The sequence below is a fragment of the Sebastes umbrosus genome, chromosome 7 (assembly GCF_015220745.1).
Source record: "Sebastes umbrosus isolate fSebUmb1 chromosome 7, fSebUmb1.pri, whole genome shotgun sequence".
NCBI classification, from domain to species: domain Eukaryota; kingdom Metazoa; phylum Chordata; class Actinopteri; order Perciformes; family Sebastidae; genus Sebastes; species Sebastes umbrosus.
Window position 1 is genome coordinate 36,000,903 of NC_051275.1, and position 25,106 is coordinate 36,026,008.

The 25,106-nt window shown below is 41.7% G+C and overlaps 2 protein-coding genes across 2 annotated transcripts; both read right to left on the bottom strand.

Annotated features, from left to right (window-relative positions):
• Positions 1-617: 617 nt before the first annotated feature.
• On the bottom strand, positions 618-9,988 carry spcs2 (signal peptidase complex subunit 2). Its single transcript, XM_037774810.1, has 7 exons — positions 9,983-9,988; positions 7,904-7,975; positions 3,072-3,155; positions 2,825-2,985; positions 2,200-2,334; positions 1,903-2,092; positions 618-924 (listed from the first exon to the last, which is right to left on the bottom strand). The coding sequence occupies exons 1-6, from the start codon at positions 9,986-9,988 to the stop codon at positions 1,906-1,908; spliced, it is 645 nt and encodes a 214-aa protein (XP_037630738.1). The 3' UTR covers positions 618-924; positions 1,903-1,905.
• A 672-nt stretch (positions 9,989-10,660) lies between these two features.
• On the bottom strand, positions 10,661-24,552 carry rnf169 (ring finger protein 169). The gene is made up of 6 exons (XM_037774760.1): positions 24,118-24,552; positions 16,791-16,861; positions 16,584-16,646; positions 16,383-16,483; positions 13,748-13,838; positions 10,661-13,364 (listed from the first exon to the last, which is right to left on the bottom strand). Exons 1-6 carry the CDS (start codon positions 24,428-24,430, stop codon positions 12,228-12,230), a joined length of 1,776 nt encoding a protein of 591 aa, XP_037630688.1. The 5' UTR covers positions 24,431-24,552; the 3' UTR covers positions 10,661-12,227.
• Between the last annotated feature and the right edge of the window lie 554 nt (positions 24,553-25,106).

The window sequence follows — 25,106 nt, forward strand, 5'->3', positions numbered from 1 at the left end:
ACTGCACATCTCCCCACTGCTGGACTAATAAAGGAATATCTTATCTTATCTTATCACATGGTTAAGATCATATCTGCCTGTTTTACACTCTTTGACCACCAGGCGGTTTCGTGAGCACATGAAGCCTCGAGCAATGAACCCTTTTCCGAACCAATTTGCTGGAAAGCTTCAAAGCTTCATGAGGCTTCATCTCGCCATCACTAGCTGTGGTACTACAGAAAACCAGACCATCAGTGAACAGCTCCACCTGCTGGATGAGCTGTGGTACTACAGAATACCAGACCATCAGTGAACAGCTCCACCTGCTGGATGAGCTGTGGTACTACAGAATACCAGACCATCAGTGAACAGCTCCACCTGCTGGATGAGCTGTGGTACTACAGAATACCAGACCATCAGTGAACAGCTCCACCTGCTGGATGAGCTGTGGTACTACAGAATACCAGACCATCAGTGAACAGCTCCACCTGCTGGATGGCTGTGGTACTACAGAATACCAGACCATCAGTGAACAGCTCCACCTGCTGGATGAGCTGTGGTACTACAGAATACCAGACCATCAGTGAACAGCTCCACCTGCTGGATGGCTGTGGTACTACAGAATACGAGACCATCAGTGTTTTGGTAACAATCTCCATCTTTAATAAGTTCAGACATGTTTCCACTGATGAGAATTACAGAGAAATAATAACAGGAATTAAATGAAACAATCAAAATCAAGTTTGGTCGACATTCGGTCCACTTCCTGTTGAGTTTGTCCGTGAGGAGGAAAACCACTGCGTCCGTGTTTACCTTCGTTAGCATTCACTGATTGATGCTAATAATGTTATGACCATTTAAAACAGAATTAAACACTCGAGACCAAAAGAGAGCCAAGAAAGTGATGAAATAAAACCAGCAGACGACGGCGGCGACTTCCATCAGCTGAAAGAATAGAAGGAGGAATATTTAATAACTAAATGATGAATGTGTCAATAAACCCAGAGAGACAGAATCCGTCTCTCAGGACTCAAAGGACTGAATCTGATGAGGACGACCGCACGTCAACACACAGAAAGCTCACTTTTAAATTTGGATCGAAGAAGCTTTCAGCCACAACGTGTGGTCTTCCTCTGTGGATGATGAAGGCCACACGATGCAGCTGAAAGCTCCGACCAAAATCAAGTTGTTTTTTTGATATACAAGAGGTGATTTTGTAAACATTAACATTAACAGTGAGGGTTCGTGTCCACAGCGAGGGATCGCCTCTCTTCCCAGCATTGGACGCTTGACGGGCTGCTTCTAGACTCCTGATTGGACGAACTCTTTCCCTCCGTGAGCTGCTGCTCCCAGCTTTGAAACCGGAACCAACATGGCGGCTCGTGTGGAAACTTCTCCTCTTATTTCATGTAAATAGTTCAGAGATGTGTTTCTGAAAACATTTTTGATGAATCTGTTCATTCTAGATCAACGGTTAGTTTAAAGTTTCTAGGGAGTTTCCAGAGGCGACGAGTCGCGTCAGACGCCCCTGATTTACATAAAGTAGCCGAGACCTCAACTTTATGTAAATGAGGAGCGGCCAGCGTCTCTCGAATCGCGCCGCCACGCTACCAGAATGCATTGCTGCACGGCTGCTCACACAGACGATGAATGGGAAGGCGTGGAGAGGACGGAGGCTGAGGGCACAAACCTTCAGATTTATACTGGATCTATATCTTGTACTACAGCTGACTCTCAAATCTCTGACGGTCCTTGAACACAGCACCAGGTGCTGCGTTAACAGGGAACGATGAGGTCATCGTGACAAACAGAAACTAAACTTTGACTGTGATGGATTTTCTCTGCAGGTTAGAAATGAAACCAGAGATCACAAACAACCTGACGCGTCAACGCGTTAACGCGTTGACGCGTTGACGTACTGACGTGTTATTTGGTCTTCTTGTCGGAGGCCAGCGTGTCGTGAAGTTTAGAGACACACTTCTCAAACTGGTCCATGGACAGCGTCCCGTTCTCGTCAAAGAACGCCGACACGGACTTCGTGAACTCGGCTTCCCGCGAGTTCCTCGACGTTCCATCAGAGAAGGAAACTCTGAGAGAGTACTGGTCATCGAACCTGAGACACACAACACACTGCGTTAACATGCTATACATATATATACATATATATATATATATATATGAGTGCGTCATCAGAGTGCATGCTGGGTAAAAGGTTCAGACCGTTTGAGGGAGGAGGAGAGCTGCCACATGTGATCCGGATCCATCCCGGCCGGATCCTTCTGCAGCGACACCAGGAAGATGTTCTTCTCCTGGTAGGAGGTGTAGAGAGTCAGGATGCCCATCATGATGAAGTACGTGATGGAGGGGGGCGGTTAGGGACCACAACCACAACCTGAACATTACCAACAGAACTCCCAGACCTCCCAGACCCCCCCAGTCCTCCCAGTCCTCCCAGTCCTCCCAGACCTCCCAGTCCACCCAGTCCACCCAGTCCACCCATACCCCCCAGTCCTCCCAGTCCCCCCAGTCCACCCAGTCCACCCAGTCCACCCATACCCCCCAGTCCTCCCAGTCCTCCCAGACCCCCCAGTCCTCCCAGACCCCCCAGTCCTCCAGTCCTCCCAGTCCTCCCAGTCCTCCCAGACCCCCCAGTCCTCCCAGTCCACCCATACCCCCCAGTCCTCCCAGACCCCCCAGTCCTCCCAGACCCCCCAGTCCTCCCACACACAAACTGACCCACAGACCACATTATGAGCCGTTAATGAGCCCAGGTGGTCTCAGGTGGTCTCAGGTGGTCTCAGGTGGTCTCAGGTGGACTTCCTGTGTCCTGCCTGTTGAAGGATATGAGATGACGCAGCAGGCGAGGACCGGTCTGGACTCGGGGAAGGGGTGCAGGAAGTCCCAGACCAGAGCCAGCATGGCGAACAGACAGGAGACGGTGCAGATGAGCAGCCGGCCGTCCACCAGCCCGAAGTTCTCCACGTACCCGTACTTCTCCAGCAGCACCTGAAGGGGGCGCAGCACCGATTATTGATCACTGATCCATAACCATCACATCAGCAGTCTGACCACCTTTCACAATAAAAGCTCACCTTCTTAGCGGCGTCATCCAGAGAGTTCTTCACAGCGGCTCCGTCCCATTTATCAATCTTCACCGGCTTCTCATCGATCCTCCACTGAAACACAGATATTAATAACATCACTACTCATTAATATGAATAACATGACTACTCATCACTCCTCATTATTATTAATAATAATAACATGACTACTCATCACTCCTCATTATTATTAATAATAATAACATGACTACTCATCACTCCTCATTATTATTAATATGAATAACATGACTACTCATCACTCCTCATTATTATTAATATTAATAACATGACTACTCATCACTCCTCATTATTATTAATATGAATAACATGACTACTCATCACTCCTCATTATTATTAATATTAATAACATGACTACTCATCACTCCTCATTATTATTAATATTAATAACATGACTACTCATCACTCCTCATTATTATTAATATTAATAACATGACTACTCATCACTCCTCATTATTATTAATAATAATAACATGACTACTCATCACTCCTCATTATTATTAATATTAATAACATGACTACTCATCACTCCTCATTATTATTAATAATAATAACATGACTACTCATCACTTCTCATTATTATTAATATGAATAACATGACTACTCATCACTCCTCCTTCCTGTCTAGATTATTATATTATTATTATTAGGGCCCGAGCACGAAAGTGCCAGGACCCAACGGTGTCCTGGCACGAAGTGCAAGGAACCTATTGTTTTTGTCAGTATTATTCTTTTTCTGCTGCAAGAACGCGTTTTTGACGACCTTAGCCATCCCCAAAACTCACTAGAATTGGAATATGCGTCAGAAGTGGCGAAAATTGCAATATTCTGTAGTGATTGGGCTCGGGTGCACCAGCGGGCTCGATAGCGCCCCCTATAGAAAGCAGGTTGCCAGAAAAAGTTACTTCGATCTTCACGAAATTTAAGTATGTCATTGCTCACATCTTCAATGGCACATTAAATATTTTTGAGATTTTTTCGGCCAACAGGAAGTCAGCCATGTTGGATTTCCTGCGTGATTTTAAAATTTACGAACACATTTTTGAGGACTTTAGGATGCACCAAATCTCATGAAACTTTACACGCACATCCAAACAGGTAATCCCTTTGATTCAGTGGTGAAATTTTGCTTGGGCGTGGCATGTTGGCTCTCTAGCGCCCCCTTATGTCCTTTTTGCCTTTGAACATCCATTTGTATACCTTGGCATACTCGTAGACGCATGAAATTTGGCAACATGATAGACACCTGTGAACTTTATGTAACTGTATAGCCATTAGGCTCAGTGTGTTTAGCCGGCTCTATAGCGCCCCCTAACGCGTTGAAATTTTAACTTTGTCAAAGTTGATCCGATATTCATGAAATTTGGTATGCATATCCCACTCATCATTTGAAACATATTCCTCATTGGGTTTCATTAGCCCCGCCCACCCAGAAGTCGGCCATATTGGATTTCATGTCACTTTTAGCGTTTTATAGGCCGCGTACTTTAACGAACTCCTCCTACAGATTTAATCAGATCGAGTTGAAATTTGGTCAGGACCATCTTAAGACCTTGAGGATGAAAAGTTATTAAAATCGTGAGTTTTCACTTAACGACCTGACCGTAGCGTGGCGGCCATTTTGAGCCATTCGCCATGAAACAGGCAGTTATTGTAACTCAACTGTACATAGTCCGATCTGCCCCAAATCTCTCAGGTATGATGGTGGTCCAGTACTGATGACATGTATATGAAAAATTATACTCATAGCCCCGCCCCAAGACGTTAGCCCCGCCCCCTTTCATAACTAATGAACCGTTTGTCGTAGAGTCTAGCGGGATGTGTCATATCACTCAGCAGAGAGTGGGTTAACCCTAACTCAACTGTACATAGTTCGATCTTCCCCAAATTTCTCAGGTATGATAAGGGTCCAGTCCTGATTATATGTAAATGCAAAAATATAGTCATAGCCACGCCCCCTACACATTAGCCCCGCCCCCTTCCATAACTCATGAACCGTTTGTCGTAGAGTCTTGTGGGAGGTGTCATATCACTCAGCAGAGAGTGCCTGTTTCATTGGTGAAGGTTATCCCCGCCCCCTACACATTAGCCCCGCCCCCTTTCATAACTAATGATCCGTTTGTCGTAGAGTCTTGTGGGAGGTGTTATATCACTCAGCAGAGAGTGCCTGTTAAGTTGGTGTTGTTATCCCCGCCCCCTACACATTAGCCACGCCCCCCTTCATAACTCGTGAACCGCTTGTCGTAGAGCCTTGCGGCAGGCGTCATGGCGCTCGTCAGAGTTTCGGTTTCACGGTGCCCGGCCGCGTCGGTCGGCGTCCCGCCAGCATCCTCAACGCGCAAGTAGGGGCGAGGGCCCGTTCATCGCTGCTTGCAGCTTTAATTATTATTATTAGGGCCCGAGCACGAAAGTGCCAGGACCCCAACGGTGTCCTGGCACGAAAGTGCAAGGAAACCTATTGTTTTTCTATGTATTATTATTCTTTTTCTGCCGGGAGATCGCGTTTTTGGGACCTTTTCCATCCCCAAAAACTCACCAAAAGTGGAATATGCGTCAGAAGTGGTGCGAAATTCAAAGTTCTGTAGTGATTCGGATCGGGTGTCGCCAGCGGGCGAGATAGCGCCCCCTAATGTAGGCAGTTTTTCAGGGAAAGTTTCTTTGATCTTCACGAAATTCAAGTATGTAATTGCATACGTCTTGAAGTTCGTGTTAAATATTTTTGAGATTTTTTCGACCAACAGGAAGTCAGCCAACTTGGATTTCCTGTGTGATTTTAAAATTTACGAACACATGTTTGAAGACTTTAGGATGCACAAAAACTCATGAAACTTTACACGAACATCCAAACTCGTAATTACTTTGATTTAGTGGTGAAATTTTGCTTGGGCGTGGCATGTTGGCTCTCTAGCGCCCCCTTATGTCTTTTAGGTTTTGAACATACCTTGAGGTACTCGAAAACTCATGAAACTTGGCAAAATGATGGACACCTGTGAACTTTATGTAAATGTACAGTTATTGGGTTCAGCATGTTTAGCCGGCTCTATAGCGCCCCCTAACGCATGGAACGCCATAGTTTGGTCAAAGTTGATCCTATATTCATGAAATTTGGTAGGTACATCCTGCTCATTATTTCAGACATATTCCTCATCGGGTTTCATTAGCTACGCCCACCGGGAAGTCGGCCATATTGGAATATGTGCGTTTTTCATGTATTTTTTGCATACTTTTACGAACTCCTCCTAGAGAGTTTATCGGATCCGCGTCAAATTTGGGTGGTATAGCCCTCAAACTACTGTGATGCTAAATTGCGAAGAAATATTTGATCGCTCGAACGGTGATGTCATACGTCATGTGCAAAGACGCCATTTTGTCTCTTTTTAGGTATGGAACTTTGCGATACTCCTCCTAGAGGATACAAGCGATCCATCTCAAAGTCGGGCAGCAGAATCTCAACACCTTCACGATGCTAAATTGCGAAGCTTTTGTGTTTTCGTGCAACGGCGTTCTTGTGGCGGCGCGGCGAATTTTGATGTTTCGCCATGACACAGGATGCTGTTGTTACTTGACTTTACCTAGTCCCATCTGCCCCAAACTTCACAAGCTGGATAAGAGACCAGGCCTGAAGACATATATGTGACATTAAAAGTGAAAGTCATAGCGCCCCCTACAGGAAACAGGAAATTGTTGTAAATTGACGATACATTGTCCAATCTTCCCCAAATTTGACATGTTTTATAAGAGTCCAGGCCTGAAGACATATACGTGCCATTATGAGTGATAGTCATAGCGCCACCTACTGACAACAGGAAATGGTTGTATACTGCCAGCCACCCTCATAGAAGTGCTTTAAAGGATGCCCCACATGTTCTCAACAGTTCATTTCCAGCGCCACATGCTCCAAGCAGAAAATTCACTCTAACTGTTGCGTGCAGTTTCCGACTTTCACGGGAATGCACGACAGCGGGTATCCCGACGTGCGGGTTCCCCAGACGTGCCCGCGGGGGCGAGGGCCCGTTCATCGCTGCTTGCAGCTTTAATTATTATATTATTATTATTATTATTAATAATAATCACTTCTCCTCCCTGTCTATACGCTTTATTATTATTATTGTTATTATTATTATTATATTATTAATAATCAGTTCTCCTCCCTGCCTATATGCTTTATTATTATTATTGTTATTATTATTATTATTATATTATTAATAATCAGTTCTCCTCCCTGCCTATATGCTTTATTATTATCATTATCATTATTATTAATAATAATAATAATAATAATAATAATAATAATCAGTTCTCCTCCCTGTCTATACAAATTATTATTATTATTATTATTATTATTATTAATAATATATATGTGTATATAATAAAACATATTTTTTGATGGCAGACGTTGATATGATATATTGCCTTTAGAATAACATTCCTGAGGTGAATGTGTGTGATATAAGGGCTGAACATTGTTCTGGAGGTTCTGCTGGTAGACAGACCCCCAGCATCTCTGAGATATAACTAAGACCAGTGACTTATAACAATACATCCCTTTACAAGAGCAGTGAGCCGAAACGTTCATCTTTAGGCTGTAAATGAAGCAGATTACTGACTGATCTCTGAGTGAAATTAAATAGTAAATAAACTAGAATGGGCTGTTTTCTGTATGGAGTCTGGTGCAGCAGGCTGAGCAGCATCAGCTCTAACAGTCTACTGAGCAGGTCTACACCACCATCACCAGCATCTCAGTCTACTGAGCAGTTTAACAGAGTAACAGAGTAACAGAGTAACTCTTTAACAGAGTAACGAACCTTCTCCAGCAGGCCAGCCTTTCCGTTCCTCGCGGTCGCCATCTTCTCCTCCGCTCCGGAAACAGGAAACGCCTCCTGTGACCTGGCCGCCTCTGATTGGCTCTCACCGACGCCCCCTGTGTGACGTAGACACCTCTGATTGGCTCTCACCGACGCCCCCTGTGTGACGTGGACGCCTCTGATTGGCTCTCACCGACGCCCCCTGTGTGACGTAGACGCCTCTGTTTGGCCCTCACCGACATCTCAACGGCCGACACGTCATCGCGTTCGCGTGCCCGAGGCGGAAGCAGCAGCAAGGTGCGCGCTCAAAAACACGAAACAGAAAAATAATAAACCCCATCAAAATAAAAGATCAGCTCTTTCTATAATATATATATATATATAATATCTAGTATAAGATATTATATAACACTAGATATAATAAAAGATCAGCTCTTTCTATAATATCTAGTATTATATATGTATAATACTATAAATAATGAAAAGATCAGTTCTTTCTATAACTCTATAACCTTCAGCTGAATGGGGACTTAATGTTCTCACTTCTACAGTATTTAATAAAGTACAGTATTTTATGGATGTTTCAACTTCTTCTCTTTACTCTGTTCCCCGTCAGTGGATTTTTAAAAATTGTTTCTAATATTATTTTCAGCTATTTTTCAAAAATCTTATCACATATTTTACTGATGATTTTTCGAATATTTTTCAGACATTTTTTACAAATATTCTTCACATATTTTATTAATATTTTTCACCTGCTCTTCCAACGTTTTCAGACTTTTTCCAGATTTTTAAGGGATATTTTTTATGTTTCAACAATCTTCTCCTAAATCTGTTACCATATATAGATTTTTGAAAATGTTTCTAATATTTCTTTTTCTTTTAATTTTTAGGGTATTTTTTCGCTTTTTTTCAGCTATTTTTCTAAAATCTTTTATATTTCTTTTAAATTTATTTTACTAAGAATTTTTCGAATATTTTTCAGACACATTTTACTAATATATTTCAGATAATTGTGTAATATTTTTTGGGATGTTTCACCTGCTCTTCCAATTCGGTTTTGGATGTTTTCCAGATTTTTTGGTGGGATATTTTTCAGACATTTCTCACATATTTATTGGATATTTTCAAAACCATTTTCACATATTTTACTAATAAATTTAGAATAATTGTCCATTAGTTTTTGGACGTTTCAACTTCTTCTCTTTACTCTGTTACCGTCTGTGGATTTTTGAAAAATGTTTCTTTCTTTTTACAGTTTTTGGATATCTTTTCACTTTTTTCAGCTATTTTTTTTAAATTTATATAAATATATATATCCCTATAAATAAATATACACACAGCAAGAAGAAGACAGGACACGTTGGTGTTTCAGGTCATTCAGGTTGTTCTTGGTTCCAGCAGCTACAGATCTCCTCTCATACAAAACTATCAACTATCAACACGGTCACATGGTCCATCAGACGTCTCTGATCATTTGGCACTCAGCATTACCCCCCCCCATCTCACACACACACACACACACACACACACACACACACACACACACACACACAGACACACACACACACAGACACACACACACACACACACACACACACACACACACACACACACACACACACACACACAGACACAGACACACACACACACACACACACACACACACACACAGACACACACACTCACACACACAGACACAGACACACACAGACACACACACACACACACACACACACAGACACACACACACACACTCACACACACAGACACAGACACAGACACACACACAGACACACACACACACACACAGACACACACACACACACACACACACAGACACACACACACAGACACACACTCACACACACACACACACACACAGACACACACACACACAGACACACACACTCACACAGACACACACAGACACACACACAGACACACACACAGACACACACACTCACACACACACACACACACTCACACATACACACACAGACACACAGACACACACACACACACACACAGACACTCACACACAGACACACACACACACACACACAGACACACACACACACACATCTGAACACTTTATAAAATGTGCATATCAGTGTTGTAAAGCTGAAAGAAAAGAAGCCCTTCAGAGTCTCTGAAGAGAAACACTAGAAACTCTGTCAATAACACACAATAACAATAACAATAATAATAATAATAATATCAATGATGATAATAAGGATAACAGCCGTCTCCCTTCTCCTGACCTGATGATGTCACAACTTTAACAGAAACAAACAGAAGAGAGACGAATGTGAAGCTGCAGGAATGTGAAATAAAGGATTAACAGTGAAGCCGCGTTCACATTAGAGAGGAAACAACGGAGTACAAGTACTGAAGTACGAGTACTGAGGTACGAGTACTGAGGTACGAGTACTGAAGTACGAGTACTGAAGTACGAGTACTGAGGTACGAGTACTGAGGTACAAGTTGAGGTACTTTATACTTCTACACCGGCACACTCCAGGAGGAAATACTAAACGTGAACGCAGCTTCAGACATTAAACTCTGACTCTTCTTCTCTTTGTTTCCTCAAAGCTTTTCTTCCTCTCGTCCAATCACGCGGCTCCAGACCGGTCTGGCTCTAAACAAAGACTACAGTACCCATGAGCCTCAGCGGGCCAGAATCCAGAGCTTCAAAACATCTGAAAGACGTTCAGACTGGAAGACTCCAGTCAGCTACAGAGGTGGACCAGGACCCAGAGTGGGAGGAGATACGGGGCCCCTGAAGACCCAGACCTCCAGTGGACCCTGAAGCTTTAGACCTCCAGTGGACCCTGAAGGTTCAGACCTCCAGTGGACCCTGAAAGTTTAGACCTCCAGTGGACCCTGAAGCTTCAGACCTCCAGTGGACCCTGAAGCTTCAGACCTCCAGTGGACCCTGAAGCCTCAGATCTCCAGTGGACCCTGAAGCTTTAGACCTCCAGTGGACCCTGAAGCTTCAGACCTCCAGTGGACCCTGAAGCCTCAGACCTCCAGTGGACCCTGAAGGTTTAGACCTCCAGTGGACTCTGAAGCTTCAGACCTCCAGTGGACCCTGAAGCTTCAGACCTCCAGTGGACCCTGAAGCCTCAGACCTCCAGTGGACCCTGAAGGTTTAGACCTCCAGTGGACCCTGAAGCTTCAGACCTCCAGTGGACCCTGAAGCTTCAGACCTCCAGTGGACCCTGAAGCTTCAGACCTCCAGTGGACCCTGAAGGTTTAGACCTCCAGTGGACCCTGAAGCCTCAGACCCCCAGTGGACCCTGAAGGTTTAGACCTCCAGTGGACCCTGAAGCCTCAGACCTCCAGTGGACCCTGAAGGTTTAGACCTCCAGTGGACCCTGAAGCCTCAGACCTCCAGTGGACCCTGAAGCTTCAGACCTCCAGTGGACCCTGAAGCTTCAGACCTCCAGTGGACCCTGAAGCTTCAGACCTCCAGTGGACCCTGAAGCCTCAGATCTCCAGTGGACCCTGAAGCTTTAGACCTCCAGTGGACCCTGAAGGTTTAGACCTCCAGTGGACCCTGAAGCTTTAGACCTCCAGTGGACCCTGAAGCTTCAGACCTCCAGTGGACCCTGAAGCCTCAGACCTCCAGTGGACCCTGAAGGTTTAGACCTCCAGTGGACTCTGAAGCTTCAGACCTCCAGTGGACCCTGAAGCTTAAGACCTCCAGTGGACCCTGAAGGTTTAGACCTCCAGTGGACTCTGAAGCTTCAGACCTCCAGTGGACCCTGAAGCTTCAGACCTCCAGTGGACCCTGAAGCCTCAGACCTCCAGTGGACCCTGAAGGTTTAGACCTCCAGTGGACCCTGAAGCTTCAGACCTCCAGTGGACCCTGAAGCCTCAGACCTCCAGTGGACCCTGAAGGTTTAGACCTCCAGTGGACCCTGAAGCCTCAGACCTCCAGTGGACCCTGAAGCCTCAGACCTCCAGTGGACCCTGAAGGTTTAGACCTACAGTGGACCCTGAAGCCTCAGACCTCCAGTGGACCCTGAAGTCAGATTTATACAGCAACAGTTGTGTATTTTATGAGTTCTGGTCCAGGATCTCGTGGGTCCTCCAGAGACGTGCCGATGGCAGTCCAGGTTTCAGGTTTCAGACTGATCCTCGTTCAGTTTTTGGTGATTTGCTGGTGAAACGATCAAACTAAACAACGTCTGGAGGAAGTTGATGGAACGTTTTCCTCCACTGTTCGTGTAAAAACATTCAAACCTTTCGTCACTTTGCATAATATGAACCACTTCCTGTCCCTCTTTGTTCCAAGTTCCAGCAGGCGACTCGCTCTCTAGTGCTTCTTGTTGATTCGTCGAGATCTCCTCAGGCCACGCCTCCTGCGGTGGTTTTGATTGGACATCCAGGACCGCAGGAAGTACTTGTCGGGGCTCCTCCGGCGGTTGACGGTCTGGTTCTCCAGGTCGAACTGTCTCTGCAGCTTCAGGGCGATCGCCCGGTCCTGACGCTCCTGCCGGATCTGACGGATGTAGCGTTCGTCGAAGGCCTCCTGGCTGACCGACCAGCTCCTCTTCAGATCCGAGTCCCGCTCCGAGTCCAGGTGTTTGGTCTTCTGTTCCCGCTTCTTGCCCCTCCTTGAGGTAGACTGGTTGTGGAGGCTACTGTCGGACTCCTTCCTCGGACTCTGCGAGTCCTTTGGCACTAACTTACAGGACTGGAACCCGGAGTTCTTAGTGTACGGCGAGAAGGACTGTTTCCGGCTGAAAAGCGGTCCCCCGCTGCAGGACTCTGGAGCGCCGACTGTCGGCTCAAAGTCTGAACTTCCTCTGAAAGTGGCCTCGCTGCTGTAGCGGATCGCGGGGACCCGGATCTTCACAGACTGTTTTTGGAAGGGGTCCGCGTCTCCGGCCGGAGGGTCGAACAGCAGCCTCCTCTTGTTGACGGCCGTCACTCCGTCTCCGTCCCGTCCCGCCAGGGACCGACGGGTCTTTGCTTCCTCCCCCCCGCCGGTCTTGCCGTGGAGCTCGTTAACGGGGCTCGTCAGCGTCGCCTTGGAGTTCACTTTGAGGCTCTGGCGGTCGAGTTCGATCTGCCGCCACTTCTGCAGGACAGCGGGACTGGCCTCGTAGCTGGTGGCCTTCTGCAGGCCGCGGGTCAGGTTCCGGGGCGTGGACTTCACGATGTTGGGCTCCATCAGACGGCCGTCTGGCAGGCGTTTGGGCGGCGTGCACGGCGAGCAGACGATGGGTTTGAAGTGGTTGAGCTCTTCCGAGATGCTGTCGTTGCTCTCGGGGCTGATGGAGCGCTCGGGGCGCGGCGGAGGGACGCCCAGAGGAGTCGACGATAACGACGACGAGACGACAGCTCGCCAGGTGAGCCTCCGGTCCGGAGCGGTGATGGGAGCCGAGACGGAGCGACTGTTCTCAGAGGAGAGGAGGATTCCTGCTGTGGAACTGTGACCGATGCCCACCTGACGGACCAGAACAACACAACCACGTTAGCTCATGTAGCCACTAGAATCATATTAAAACGTCTTTATTATAACGTCTTTTAGCAGATTCATACTACAGACAGACAACCTAACTATACTCTGATCTTTATCTCCTATGATGGAGCGGACTCTCTGTCCTGTGTGTGTGGATCTCTTGACCTTCTGTAATATTTTTAAAAGTATTGGTGGACATTAATATTCAGCAGCAGGGTCAGACTTTAGATTTATTATGATGTATGATGATATATGATCATTAAACCAGTGGAATAAAATGGTCTTATATATCATCCAACTAAATACGATATGGTGACAGGCCTATATATAAATATATATAAACATATATAGACATATACACTACGTACTGTGTCCATGAGGGCCGGCTGGGTGACGACCTTCAGCTTCGCTCCTCTGTCCTCCATCGGGTCGGTGCAGCTCTGACTCCTCTGAGAACCACTGAAGAAGAACAACACAGGTCAGCTGGTCAGACACATCATTACTATAGACCCTTTAACATGATGAGGTCACAATGAGGTCACGGTGAGGTCACGATGAGGTCACGATGAGGTCATGATGAGGTCACGGTGTTAGCTGGAGGCTAAACAAAGGAAAGACTGGAGGCTAATGCTAGCAGTGGGCTAACATTAGCTGGAGGCTAACGCTAGCAGTGGGCTAACATTAGCTGGAGGCTAACGCTAGCAGTGGGCTGACATTAGCTGGAGGCTAACGCTAGCAGTGGGCTGACATTAGCTGGAGGCTAACGCTAGCAGTGGGCTGACATTAGCTGGAGGCTAACGCTAGCAGTGGGCTGACATTAGCTGGAGGCTAACGCTAGCAATTGGCTAACATTAGCTGGAGGCTAACGCTAGCAGTGGGCTAAAGCTCCACATCTAAATGTCCTCTGTGTTGTTGTCTGAATCCAGATCTCAGACATTAGAGATGAGTAACTGTGATTGGAGCTCTAGAGCTACAATATCAGAGAAGCGTTTCAGAGACGGAGAGGAAATGATGCTAATCTATTAGCAACCCTTTCTCTCCGTCTCTGAAACGCTACTAGGATTCTCTTCAGCCATTGTTAAAAAAACAAGACAACGATAGTTGCTAGTCAGCGTTAGCTAGCCAGCGTTAGCTAGTCAGTGTTAGCTAGCCAGCGTTAGCTAGTCAGTGTTATCTAGCCAGCGTTATCTAGCTAGCGTTAGCTAGTCAGCGTTAGCTAGCTAGCGTTAGCTAGCCAGCGTTAGCTAGCCAGCGTTAGCTAGCCAGCGTTAGCTAGCCAGCGTTAGCTAGTCAGCGTTAGCTAGCTAGCGTTAGCTAGCTAGCGTTAGCTAGTCAGCGTTAGCTAGCCAGCATTAGCTAGCCAGCGTTAGCTAGCCAGCGTTAGCTAGCTAGCGTTATCTAGCCAGCGTTAGCTAGCTAGCGTTAGCTAGCCAGCGTTAGCTAGTCAGCGTTAGCTAGTCAGCGTTAGCTAGCTAGCGTTAGCTAGTCAGCATTATCTAGCCAGCGTTAGCTAGCCAGCGTTAGCTAGTCAGCGTTATCTAGCCAGCGTTAGCTAGCTAGCGTTAGCTAGCCAGCGTTAGCTAGCCAGCGTTAGCTAGTCAGCGTTAGCTAGCTAGCGTTAGCTAGTCAGCGTTAGCTAGTCAGCGTTAGCTAGTCAGCGTTATCTAGCCAGCGTTAGCTAGCCAGCGTTATCTAGCCAGCGTTAGCTAGCCAGCGTTATCTAGCCAGCGTTAGCTAGCCAGCGTTATCTAGCCAGCGTTAGCTAGCCAGCGTTATCTAGCCAGCGTTAGCTAGTCAGCGTTAGCTAGCCAGCGTTAGCTAGCCAGCGTTAGCTAGCCAGCGTTAGCTAGTCAGCGTTATCTAGCCAGCGTTATCTAGTCAGCGTTAGCTAGCCAGCGTTATCTAGTCAGCGTTAGCTAGCCAGCGTTAGCTAGCCAGCGTTAGCTAGCCAGCGTTAGCTAGCCAGCGTTAGCTAGCCAGCGTTAGCTAGTCAGCGTTAGCTAGCTAGCGTTAGCTAGCCAGCGTTAGCTAGTCAGCGTTAGCTAGCCAGCGTTAGCTAGTCAGCGTTAGCTAGCTAGCGTTAGCTAGTCAGCGTTAGCTAGTCAGCGTTAGCTAGTCAGCGTTAGCTAGCCAGCGTTAGCTAGCCAGCGTTAGCTAGTCAGCGTTAGCTAGCCAGCGTTAGCTAGTCAGCGTTAGCTAGCTAGCGTTAGCTAGTCAGCATTATCTAGCCAGCGTTAGCTAGCCAGCGTTAGCTAGTCAGCGTTATCTAGCCAGCGTTAGCTAGCTAGCGTTAGCTAGCCAGCGTTAGCTAGCCAGCGTTAGCTAGTCAGCGTTAGCTAGCTAGCGTTAGCTAGTCAGCGTTAGCTAGTCAGCGTTAGCTAGTCAGCGTTATCTAGCCAGCGTTAGCTAGCCAGCGTTATCTAGCCAGCGTTAGCTAGCCAGCGTTATCTAGCCAGCGTTAGCTAGCCAGCGTTATCTAGCCAGCGTTAGCTAGCCAGCGTTATCTAGCCAGCGTTAGCTAGCCAGCGTTAGCTAGCCAGCGTTAGCTAGCCAGCGTTAGCTAGTCAGCGTTAGCTAGCCAGCGTTATCTAGTCAGCGTTAGCTAGCCAGCGTTAGCTAGCCAGCGTTAGCTAGCCAGCGTTAGCTAGTCAGCGTTAGCTAGCCAGCGTTAGCTAGTCAGCGTTAGCTAGTCAGCGTTAGCTAGCCAGCGTTAGCTAGCCAGCGTTAGCTAGCCAGCGTTAGCTAGCCAGCGTTAGCTAGCCAGCGTTAGCTAGTCAGCGTTAGCTAGCCAGCGTTAGCTAGCCAGCGTTAGCTAGTCAGCTTTAGCCAACGTGTTCAGTGTTTTTGTCCAGAGAAACAGCAGCTCCCGGTTCACTAGTGTGTGTTTACAGGCCGGTCCTGACCTCCCCAATATGGCGGCGACGCTGACGTACGATCCAAAGACCAATGTGGTGTCTATCTATCTGTCTATCTCAGGTCAGACAGGTTTCAGGCTGAGCTCACCCTGTGAAGGCTGCACAGCTTTTGGTTTTCCTGATGAAGGCTGAGATGTTTCTGATCCTCCTGCTGATCGGCTCCTCGTTCTCAGAGTCAGACAGAACTCCCTACAGGACAACAAGCACATTTAAACACTCAGAACAGTACTTTAAATGTACAGTATCAATAAATAATAGTAGTTTAAATACTGTATAACACAGGACTTACAGGCTCTTCATCGTCTTTACAGTTCCTCCTCTTCACCTCCTCTCTGTCCTCAGACAACAACAGCTGAAACACACAAACCACCGTCTGAATACACAGAAAGACTGTATATGTCTATGTATATAAAGCATATCTATGTATATATATATCTATGTGTATGTATGTCTATGGATGCTGCTGCGTTCACTGACAGAAGGAAACCTGGCTCACCTTGTGCTTCCCGGTCGGTCCTGATGAAACGTCACAACATTTTGGGACGAGAGCCGGAGAGACGAAGAACTCTGAAGAGACGAACCAGCAAAACCACTGTTAGTCATCAGCTGATCAATCATCAGCTGATCAATCACTATTAGTCCTCATCAACTGATCAATCACTGTTAGTCATCAGCTGATCAATCATCAGCTGATCAATCACTATTAGTCCTCATCAACTGATCAATCACTGTTAGTCATCAGCTGATCAATCATCAGCTGATCAATCACTATTAGTCCTCATCAACTGATCAATCACTGTTAGTCATCAGCTGATCAATCATCAGCTGATCAATCACTATTAGTCCTCATCAACTGATCAATCACTGTTAGTCATCAGCTGATCAATCATCAGCTGATCAATCACTATTAGTCCTCATCAACTGATCAATCACTGTTAGTCATCAGCTGATCAATCATCAGCTGATCAATCACTATTAGTCCTCATCAACTGATCAATCACTGTTAGTCATCAGCTGATCAATCATCAGCTGATCAATCACTATTAGTCCTCATCAACTGATCAATCACTGTTAGTCATCAGCTGATCAATCATCAGCTGATCAATCACTATTAGTCCTCATCAACTGATCAATCACTGTTAGTCATCAGCTGATCAATCATCAGTTGATCAATCACTATTAGTCCTCATCAACTGATCAATCACTGTTAGTCATCAGCTGATCAATCATCAGCTGATCAATCACTATTAGTCCTCATCAACTGATCAATCACTGTTAGTCATCAGCTGATCAATCATCAGCTGATCAATCACTATTAGTCCTCATCAACTGATCAATCACTGTTAGTCATCAGCTGATCAATCATCAGTTGATCAATCACTATTAGTCCTCATCAACTGATCAATCACTGTTAGTCATCAGCTGATCAATCATCAGCTGATCAATCACTATCAGTCCTCATCAACTGATCAATCACTGTTAGTCATCAGCTGATCAATCATCAGCTGATCAATCACTATTAGTCCTCATCAACTGATCAATCACTGTTAGTCATCAGCTGATCAATCATCAGTTGATCAATCACTATTAGTCCTCATCAACTGATCAATCACTGTTAGTCATCAGCTGATCAATCATCAGCTGATCAATCAATGTTAGTCATCAGCTGATCAATCATCAACGGATCAATCACTGTTAGTCCTCATCAACTGATCAATCCCTGTTAGTCCTCATCAACTGATCAATCACTGTTAGTCATCATCAACTGATCAATCACTGTTAGTCATCAGCTGATCAATCATCAACTGATCAATCACTGTTAGTCCTCATCAACTGATCAATCACTGTTAGTCATCAGCTGATCAATCATCAACTGATCAATCACTTTTAGTCCTCATCAACTGATCAATCACTTTTAGTCCTCATCAACTGATCAATCACTTTTAGTCCTCATCAACTGATCAATCACTGTGAGAATATAAAGAACTAATGGTGAAAACAGAGATGAACACAGCTGGACACAAGTAGTACTACTGTAGTAGGAGCAGTTGTACTACAGTTGTACTGTAGTACATCAGCTCCTCCTCTAGTACTACTGTAGTACTGCTCCTACTACAGTGCTACTGTAGTACATCAGCTCCTCCTCTAGTACTACTGTAGTACTGCTCCTACTACAGTACTAAGGTAATGCTGCTCCTACTACAGTACTACAGTAGCAGGAGCTGATGTAGTACTGTAGTAGGAGCAGTACTACAGTAGTACTAGAGGAGGAGCTGATGTACTACAGTACAACTGTAGTACAACTGCTCCTACTACAGTACTACTGTAGTACTGCTCCTACTACAGTGCTACTGTAGTACATCAGCTCCTCCTCTAGTACTACTGTAGTACTGCTCCTACTACAGTACTACTGTAATGCTGCTCCTACTACAGTACTACTGTAGTACTGCTCCAACTACAGTACTACATCAGCTCCTGCTACTGTAGTACTGTAGTAGGAGCAGCATTACCTTAGTACTGTAGTAGGAGCAGTACTACAGTAGTACTAGAGGAGGAGCTGATGTACTACAGTAGCACTGTAGTAGGAGCAGTACTACAGTAGTACTAGAGGAGGAGCTGATGTACTACAGTAGCACTGTAGTAGGAGCAGTACTACAGTAGTACTAGAGGAGGAGCTGATGTACTACAGTAGCACTGTAGTAGGAGCAGTACTACAGTAGTACTGTAGTAGGAGCAGTTGTACTACAGTTGTACTGTAGTACATCAGCTCCTCCTCCAGCTGTACATGTCTAGACTAGTCCTCCTCCACCAGACTTCATTACAAATCTGACCCCAACTATAAAATATAACCCGGTTTATATTATACTGTCTGTCTGCAGCTTGTATACAGGTCACTGAGTGACCCGGGTTAGACCAAGATAGAGTTCTGACCCGAGTTAGACCAGTGACCCGGGTTAGACCAAGATAGAGTTCTGACCCGAGTTAGACCAGTGACCCGGGTTAGACCAGGATAGAGTTCTGATCCGAGTTAGACCAGTGACCCGGGTGAGACCAGGATAGAGTTACTATGACTATATTAGTACTATATTAGTACTATATTATGACTATATTAATACTATATTAATACTATATTATTATTATATTAATACTATATTAGTACTATATTTTTTACTATATTAATACTATATTCTGACTATATTAATACTATATTATGACTATATTAATACTATATTAGTACTATATTCTGACTATATTAATACTATATTCTGACTATATTAATACTATATTAGTACTATATTCTGACTATATTAATACTATATTAGTACTATATTATGACTATATTAATACTATATTATGACTATATTAATACTATATTAGTACTATATTCTGACTATATTAATACTATATTCTGACTATATTAATACTATATTCTGACTATATTAATACTATATTCTGACTATATTAATACTATATTAGTACTATATTCTGACTATATTAATACTATATTCTGACTATATTAATACTATATTATGACTATATTAATACTATATTAGTACTATATTCTGACTATATTAATACTATATTAGTACTATATTATGACTATATTAATACTATATTATGACTATATTATGACTATATTAATACTATATTAGTACTATATTCTGACTATATTAATACTATATTAGTACTATATTATGACTATATTAATACTATATTATGACTATATTATGACTATTTTAATACTATATTAGTACTATATTATGACTATATTAATACTATATTATGACTATATTATGACTATATTAATACTATATTAGTACTATATTCTGACTATATTAATACTATATTATGACTATATTAATACTATATTCTGACTATATTAATACTATATTAGTACTATATTATGACTATATTAATACTATATTAGTACTATATTAGTACTATATTAATACTATATTATGACTATATTAATACTATATTAGTACTATATTATGACTATATTATGACTATATTAATACTATATTAGTACTATATTATGACTATATTAATACTATATTATTACTATATTATGACTATATTATGACTATATTAATACTATATTATTACTATATTATGACTATATTGGTACTATATTAATACTATATTAGTACTATATTATTCCTATATTAGTACTATATTATTATTATATTCTGACTATATTATTACTATATTATGACTATATTATGACTATATTAGTACTATATTCTGACTATATTAGTACTATATTATTACTATATTATGACTATATTATGACTATATTAGTACTATATTATGACTATATTAGTACTATATTATGACTATATTAGTACTATATTATGACTATATTATGACTATATTATTACTATATTATGACTATGTTATTCCTGTATTATTCCTGTATTAACACTATATTATTCCTGTATTAATACTATATTATTCCTGTATTAGTACTATATTAATACTATATTATTCCTGTATTAGTACTATATTAATACTATATTATTCTTGTATTAATACTATATTATTCCTGTATTAATACTATATTATTCCTGTATTAGTACTATATTAATACTATATTATTCCTGTATTAATACTATATTATTCCTGTATTAATACTATATTATTCCTGTATTAGTACTATATTAATACTATATTATTCCTGTATTAATACTATATTATTCCTGTATTAGTACTATATTAATACTATATTATTCCTGTATTAGTACTATATTATTCCTGTATTAATACTATATTATTCCTGTATTAATACTATATTATTCCTGTATTAATACTATATTATTCCTGTATTAATACTATATTATTCCTGTATTAGTACTATATTAATACTATATTATTCCTGTATTAGTACTATATTATTCCTGTATTAATACTATATTATTCCTGTATTAATACTATATTATTCCTGTATTAATACTATATTATTCCTGTATTAATACTATATTATTCCTGTATTAGTACTATATTAATACTATATTATTCTTGTATTAGTACTATATTATTCCTGTATTAGTACTATATTATTCCTGTATTAATACTATATTATTCCTGTATTAGTACTATATTATTCCTGTATTAGTACTATATTATTCCTGTATTAATACTATATTATTCCTGTATTAATACTATATTATTCCTGTATTAGTACTATATTATTCCTGTATTAATACTATATTATTCCTGTATTAGTACTATATTATTCCTGTATTAATACTATATTATTCCTGTATTAATACTATATTATTCCTGTATTAATACTATATTATTCCTGTATTAGTACTATATTATTCCTGTATTAATACTATATTATTCCTGTATTAATACTATATTATTCCTGTATTAGTACTGTATTAATACTATATTATTCCTGTATTAGTACTATATTATTACTGTATTAATACTATATTATTCCTGTATTAATACTATATTATTCCTGTATTAATACTATATTATTCCTGTATTAATACTATATTATTCCTGTATTATTCCTGTATTAATACTATATTATTCCTGTATTAGTACTATATTATTACTGTATTAATACTATATTATTCCTGTATTAATACTATATTATTCCTGTATTAATACTATATTATTCCTGTATTAATACTATATTATTCCTGTATTAATACTATATTATTCCTGTATTAGTACTATATTAGTACTATATTATTCCTGTATTATTCCTGTATTAATACTATATTATTCCTGTATTAATACTATATTATTCCTGTATTAGTACTATATTAATACTATATTATTCCTGTATTAGTACTATATTATTCCTGTATTAGTACTATATTATTCCTGTATTAGTACTATATTATTCCTGTATTAATACTATATTATTCCTGTATTAGTACTATATTATTCCTGTATTAGTACTATATTATTCCTGTATTAGTACTATATTAATACTATATTATTCCTGTATTAGTACTATATTATTCCTGTATTAATACTATATTATTCCTGTATTAGTACTATATTATTCCTGTATTAGTACTATATTATTCCTGTATTAGTACTATATTAATACTATATTATTCCTGTATTAGTACTATATTATTCCTGTATTAATACTATATTATTCCTGTATTAGTACTATATTATTCCTGTATTAATACTATATTATTCCTGTATTAGTACTATTCCTGTATTAGTACTATATTATTCCTGTATTAATACTATATTATTCCTGTATTAGTACTATATTATTCCTGTATTAATACTATATTATTCCTGTATTAGTACTATTCCTGTATTAGTACTATATTATTCCTGTATTAATACTATATTATTCCTGTATTAATACTATATTATTCCTGTATTAGTACTGTATTAATACTATATTATTCCTGTATTAGTACTATATTATTACTGTATTAGTACTATATTATTCCTGTATTAGTACTATATTAATACTATATTATTCCTGTATTAGTACTATTCCTGTATTAGTACTATATTATTCCTGTATTAATACTATATTATTCCTGTATTAATACTATATTATTCCTGTATTAATACTATATTATTCCTGTATTAGTACTATATTATTCCTGTATTAATACTATATTATTCCTGTATTAGTACTATATTATTCCTGTATTAGTACTATATTATTCCTGTATTAATACTATATTATTCCTGTATTAATACTATATTATTCCTGTATTAGTACTGTATTAATACTATATTATTCCTGTATTAGTACTATATTATTACTGTATTAATACTATATTATTCCTGTATTAATACTATATTATTCCTGTATTAATACTATATTATTCCTGTATTAATACTATATTATTCCTGTATTATTCCTGTATTAATACTATATTATTCCTGTATTAGTACTATATTATTACTGTATTAATACTATATTATTCCTGTATTAATACTATATTATTCCTGTATTAATACTATATTATTCCTGTATTAATACTATATTATTCCTGTATTAATACTATATTATTCCTGTATTAGTACTATATTAGTACTATATTATTCCTGTATTATTCCTGTATTAATACTATATTATTCCTGTATTAATACTATATTATTCCTGTATTAGTACTATATTATTCCTGTATTAATACTATATTATTCCTGTATTAGTACTATTCCTGTATTAGTACTATATTATTCCTGTATTAATACTATATTATTCCTGTATTAATACTATATTATTCCTGTATTAATACTATATTATTCCTGTATTAGTACTATATTATTCCTGTATTAGTACTATATTATTCCTGTATTAATACTATATTATTCCTGTATTAATACTATATTATTCCTGTATTAGTACTGTATTAATACTATATTATTCCTGTATTAGTACTATATTATTACTGTATTAGTACTATATTATTCCTGTATTAGTACTATATTAATACTATATTATTCCTGTATTAGTACTATATTATTACTGTATTAATACTATATTATTCCTGTATTAATACTATATTATTCCTGTATTAATACTATATTATTCCTGTATTAATACTATATTATTCCTGTATTAATACTATATTATTCCTGTATTAGTACTATATTAGTACTATATTATTCCTGTATTATTCCTGTATTAATACTATATTATTCCTGTATTAATACTATATTATTCCTGTATTAGTACTATATTAGTACTATATTATTCCTGTATTAGTACTAATGCTAGTGTAACATGGCCTGCTGCTCTCTCAGGTTAAAGTTGGAGGAAAGTTAGTCTCTAGCAGGTTGTGATCTGCAGCTTCAGCCGGTGAACACACACAGACCTCTGCGGCTGTCGCAGTCCCTCCTGGCCGGCCTGCTGCTGCTCCTCTCCGGGTGAGTCCTCCTCCGGAGCCGGTCTCGGTCTCTGCTGCCGCTGCCGGAGCGTCTCTGGGCTGTGAGGAGCGGACAGGCCGCCGGGTGTCCGCAGGGCGCCGCGCTGCCGCTGCCGCCGGCCTGCGGACACCCGGCGGTCTCCAGCGGGCCGGACCCGGACCCGGACCGGGACCCGCACCTAGTTCCGGACCCGGCCCGGTACTTGCCGGCGGAGGCGCTGGCCGGTCTGCCGGGCCGTTCGGCGGACCCTGCGGTCGCCATCTTCCCTGCTGAGTCTTCTCTCTCTCTCCGCTCCTCCTCCTCTCCTCTCCGCTCCTCCTCCTCTCCTCTCCGCTCCTCCTCCTCCTCTCCTCCTCCTCCTCTCCTCTCCTCCTCCTCTCCTCCTCCTCTCCTCCTCTCCGCTCCTCCTCCTCCTCTCCTCTCCTCTCCTCCTCCTCTCCTCTCCGCTCCTCCTCCTCTCCTCCTCCTCCTCCTCCTCCTCTCCTCCTCCTCTCCTCTCCTCCTCTCCTCCTCCTCCTCCTCCTCCTCTCCTCCTCCTCCTCTCCTCCTCCTCCTCTCCTCCTCTCCGCTTCTCCTCCTCTCCTCCTCCTCCTCCTCTCCTCCTCCTCCTCCTCCTCCTCCTCCTCCTCTCCTCCTCCTCCTCTCCTCCTCTCCGCTCCTCCTCCTCTCCTCCTCCTCCTCCTCCTCCTCCTCCTCCTCTCCTCCTCCTCCTCTCCTCCTCCTCCTCCTCCTCCTCCTCTCCTCCTCCTCCTCCTCTCCTCTCCTCTCCTCCTCCTCGTGAAGCCCGCCAACAGCGGAGCTGGAGCACGGCGCGAGCGCCCCTCTGATGTTTGAATCATGACTTCAAAATAAAACGCGTTTATATATTTATTTTATTTTATTATGACCGTAACGAGTTTTATATTTAACCATAAGATATGACCAGATGTAAAAATTA

Excerpts from the sequence above, each read along its gene's own strand:
- spcs2 (XM_037774810.1), bottom strand. Across the intron at positions 3,156-7,903 it reads AGGCTGGCCTGCTGGAGAAG|TGGAGGATCGATGAGAAGCC; the intron begins GTTCGTTACTCT and ends TCTGTGTTTCAG. Across the intron at positions 2,335-2,824 it reads CTCGCCTGCTGCGTCATCTC|GTACTTCATCATGATGGGCA; the intron begins ATATCCTTCAAC and ends CCCCTCCATCAC.
- rnf169 (XM_037774760.1), bottom strand. The coding sequence starts at position 24,430 with ATGGCGACCGCAGGGTCCGCCGAACGGCCCGGCAGACCGGCCAGCGCC. Across the intron at positions 16,862-24,117 it reads GGACTGCGACAGCCGCAGAG|AGTTCTTCGTCTCTCCGGCT; the intron begins GTCTGTGTGTGT and ends TCGTCTCTTCAG. Across the intron at positions 16,647-16,790 it reads GACCGACCGGGAAGCACAAG|CTGTTGTTGTCTGAGGACAG; the intron begins GTGAGCCAGGTT and ends TGTGTGTTTCAG.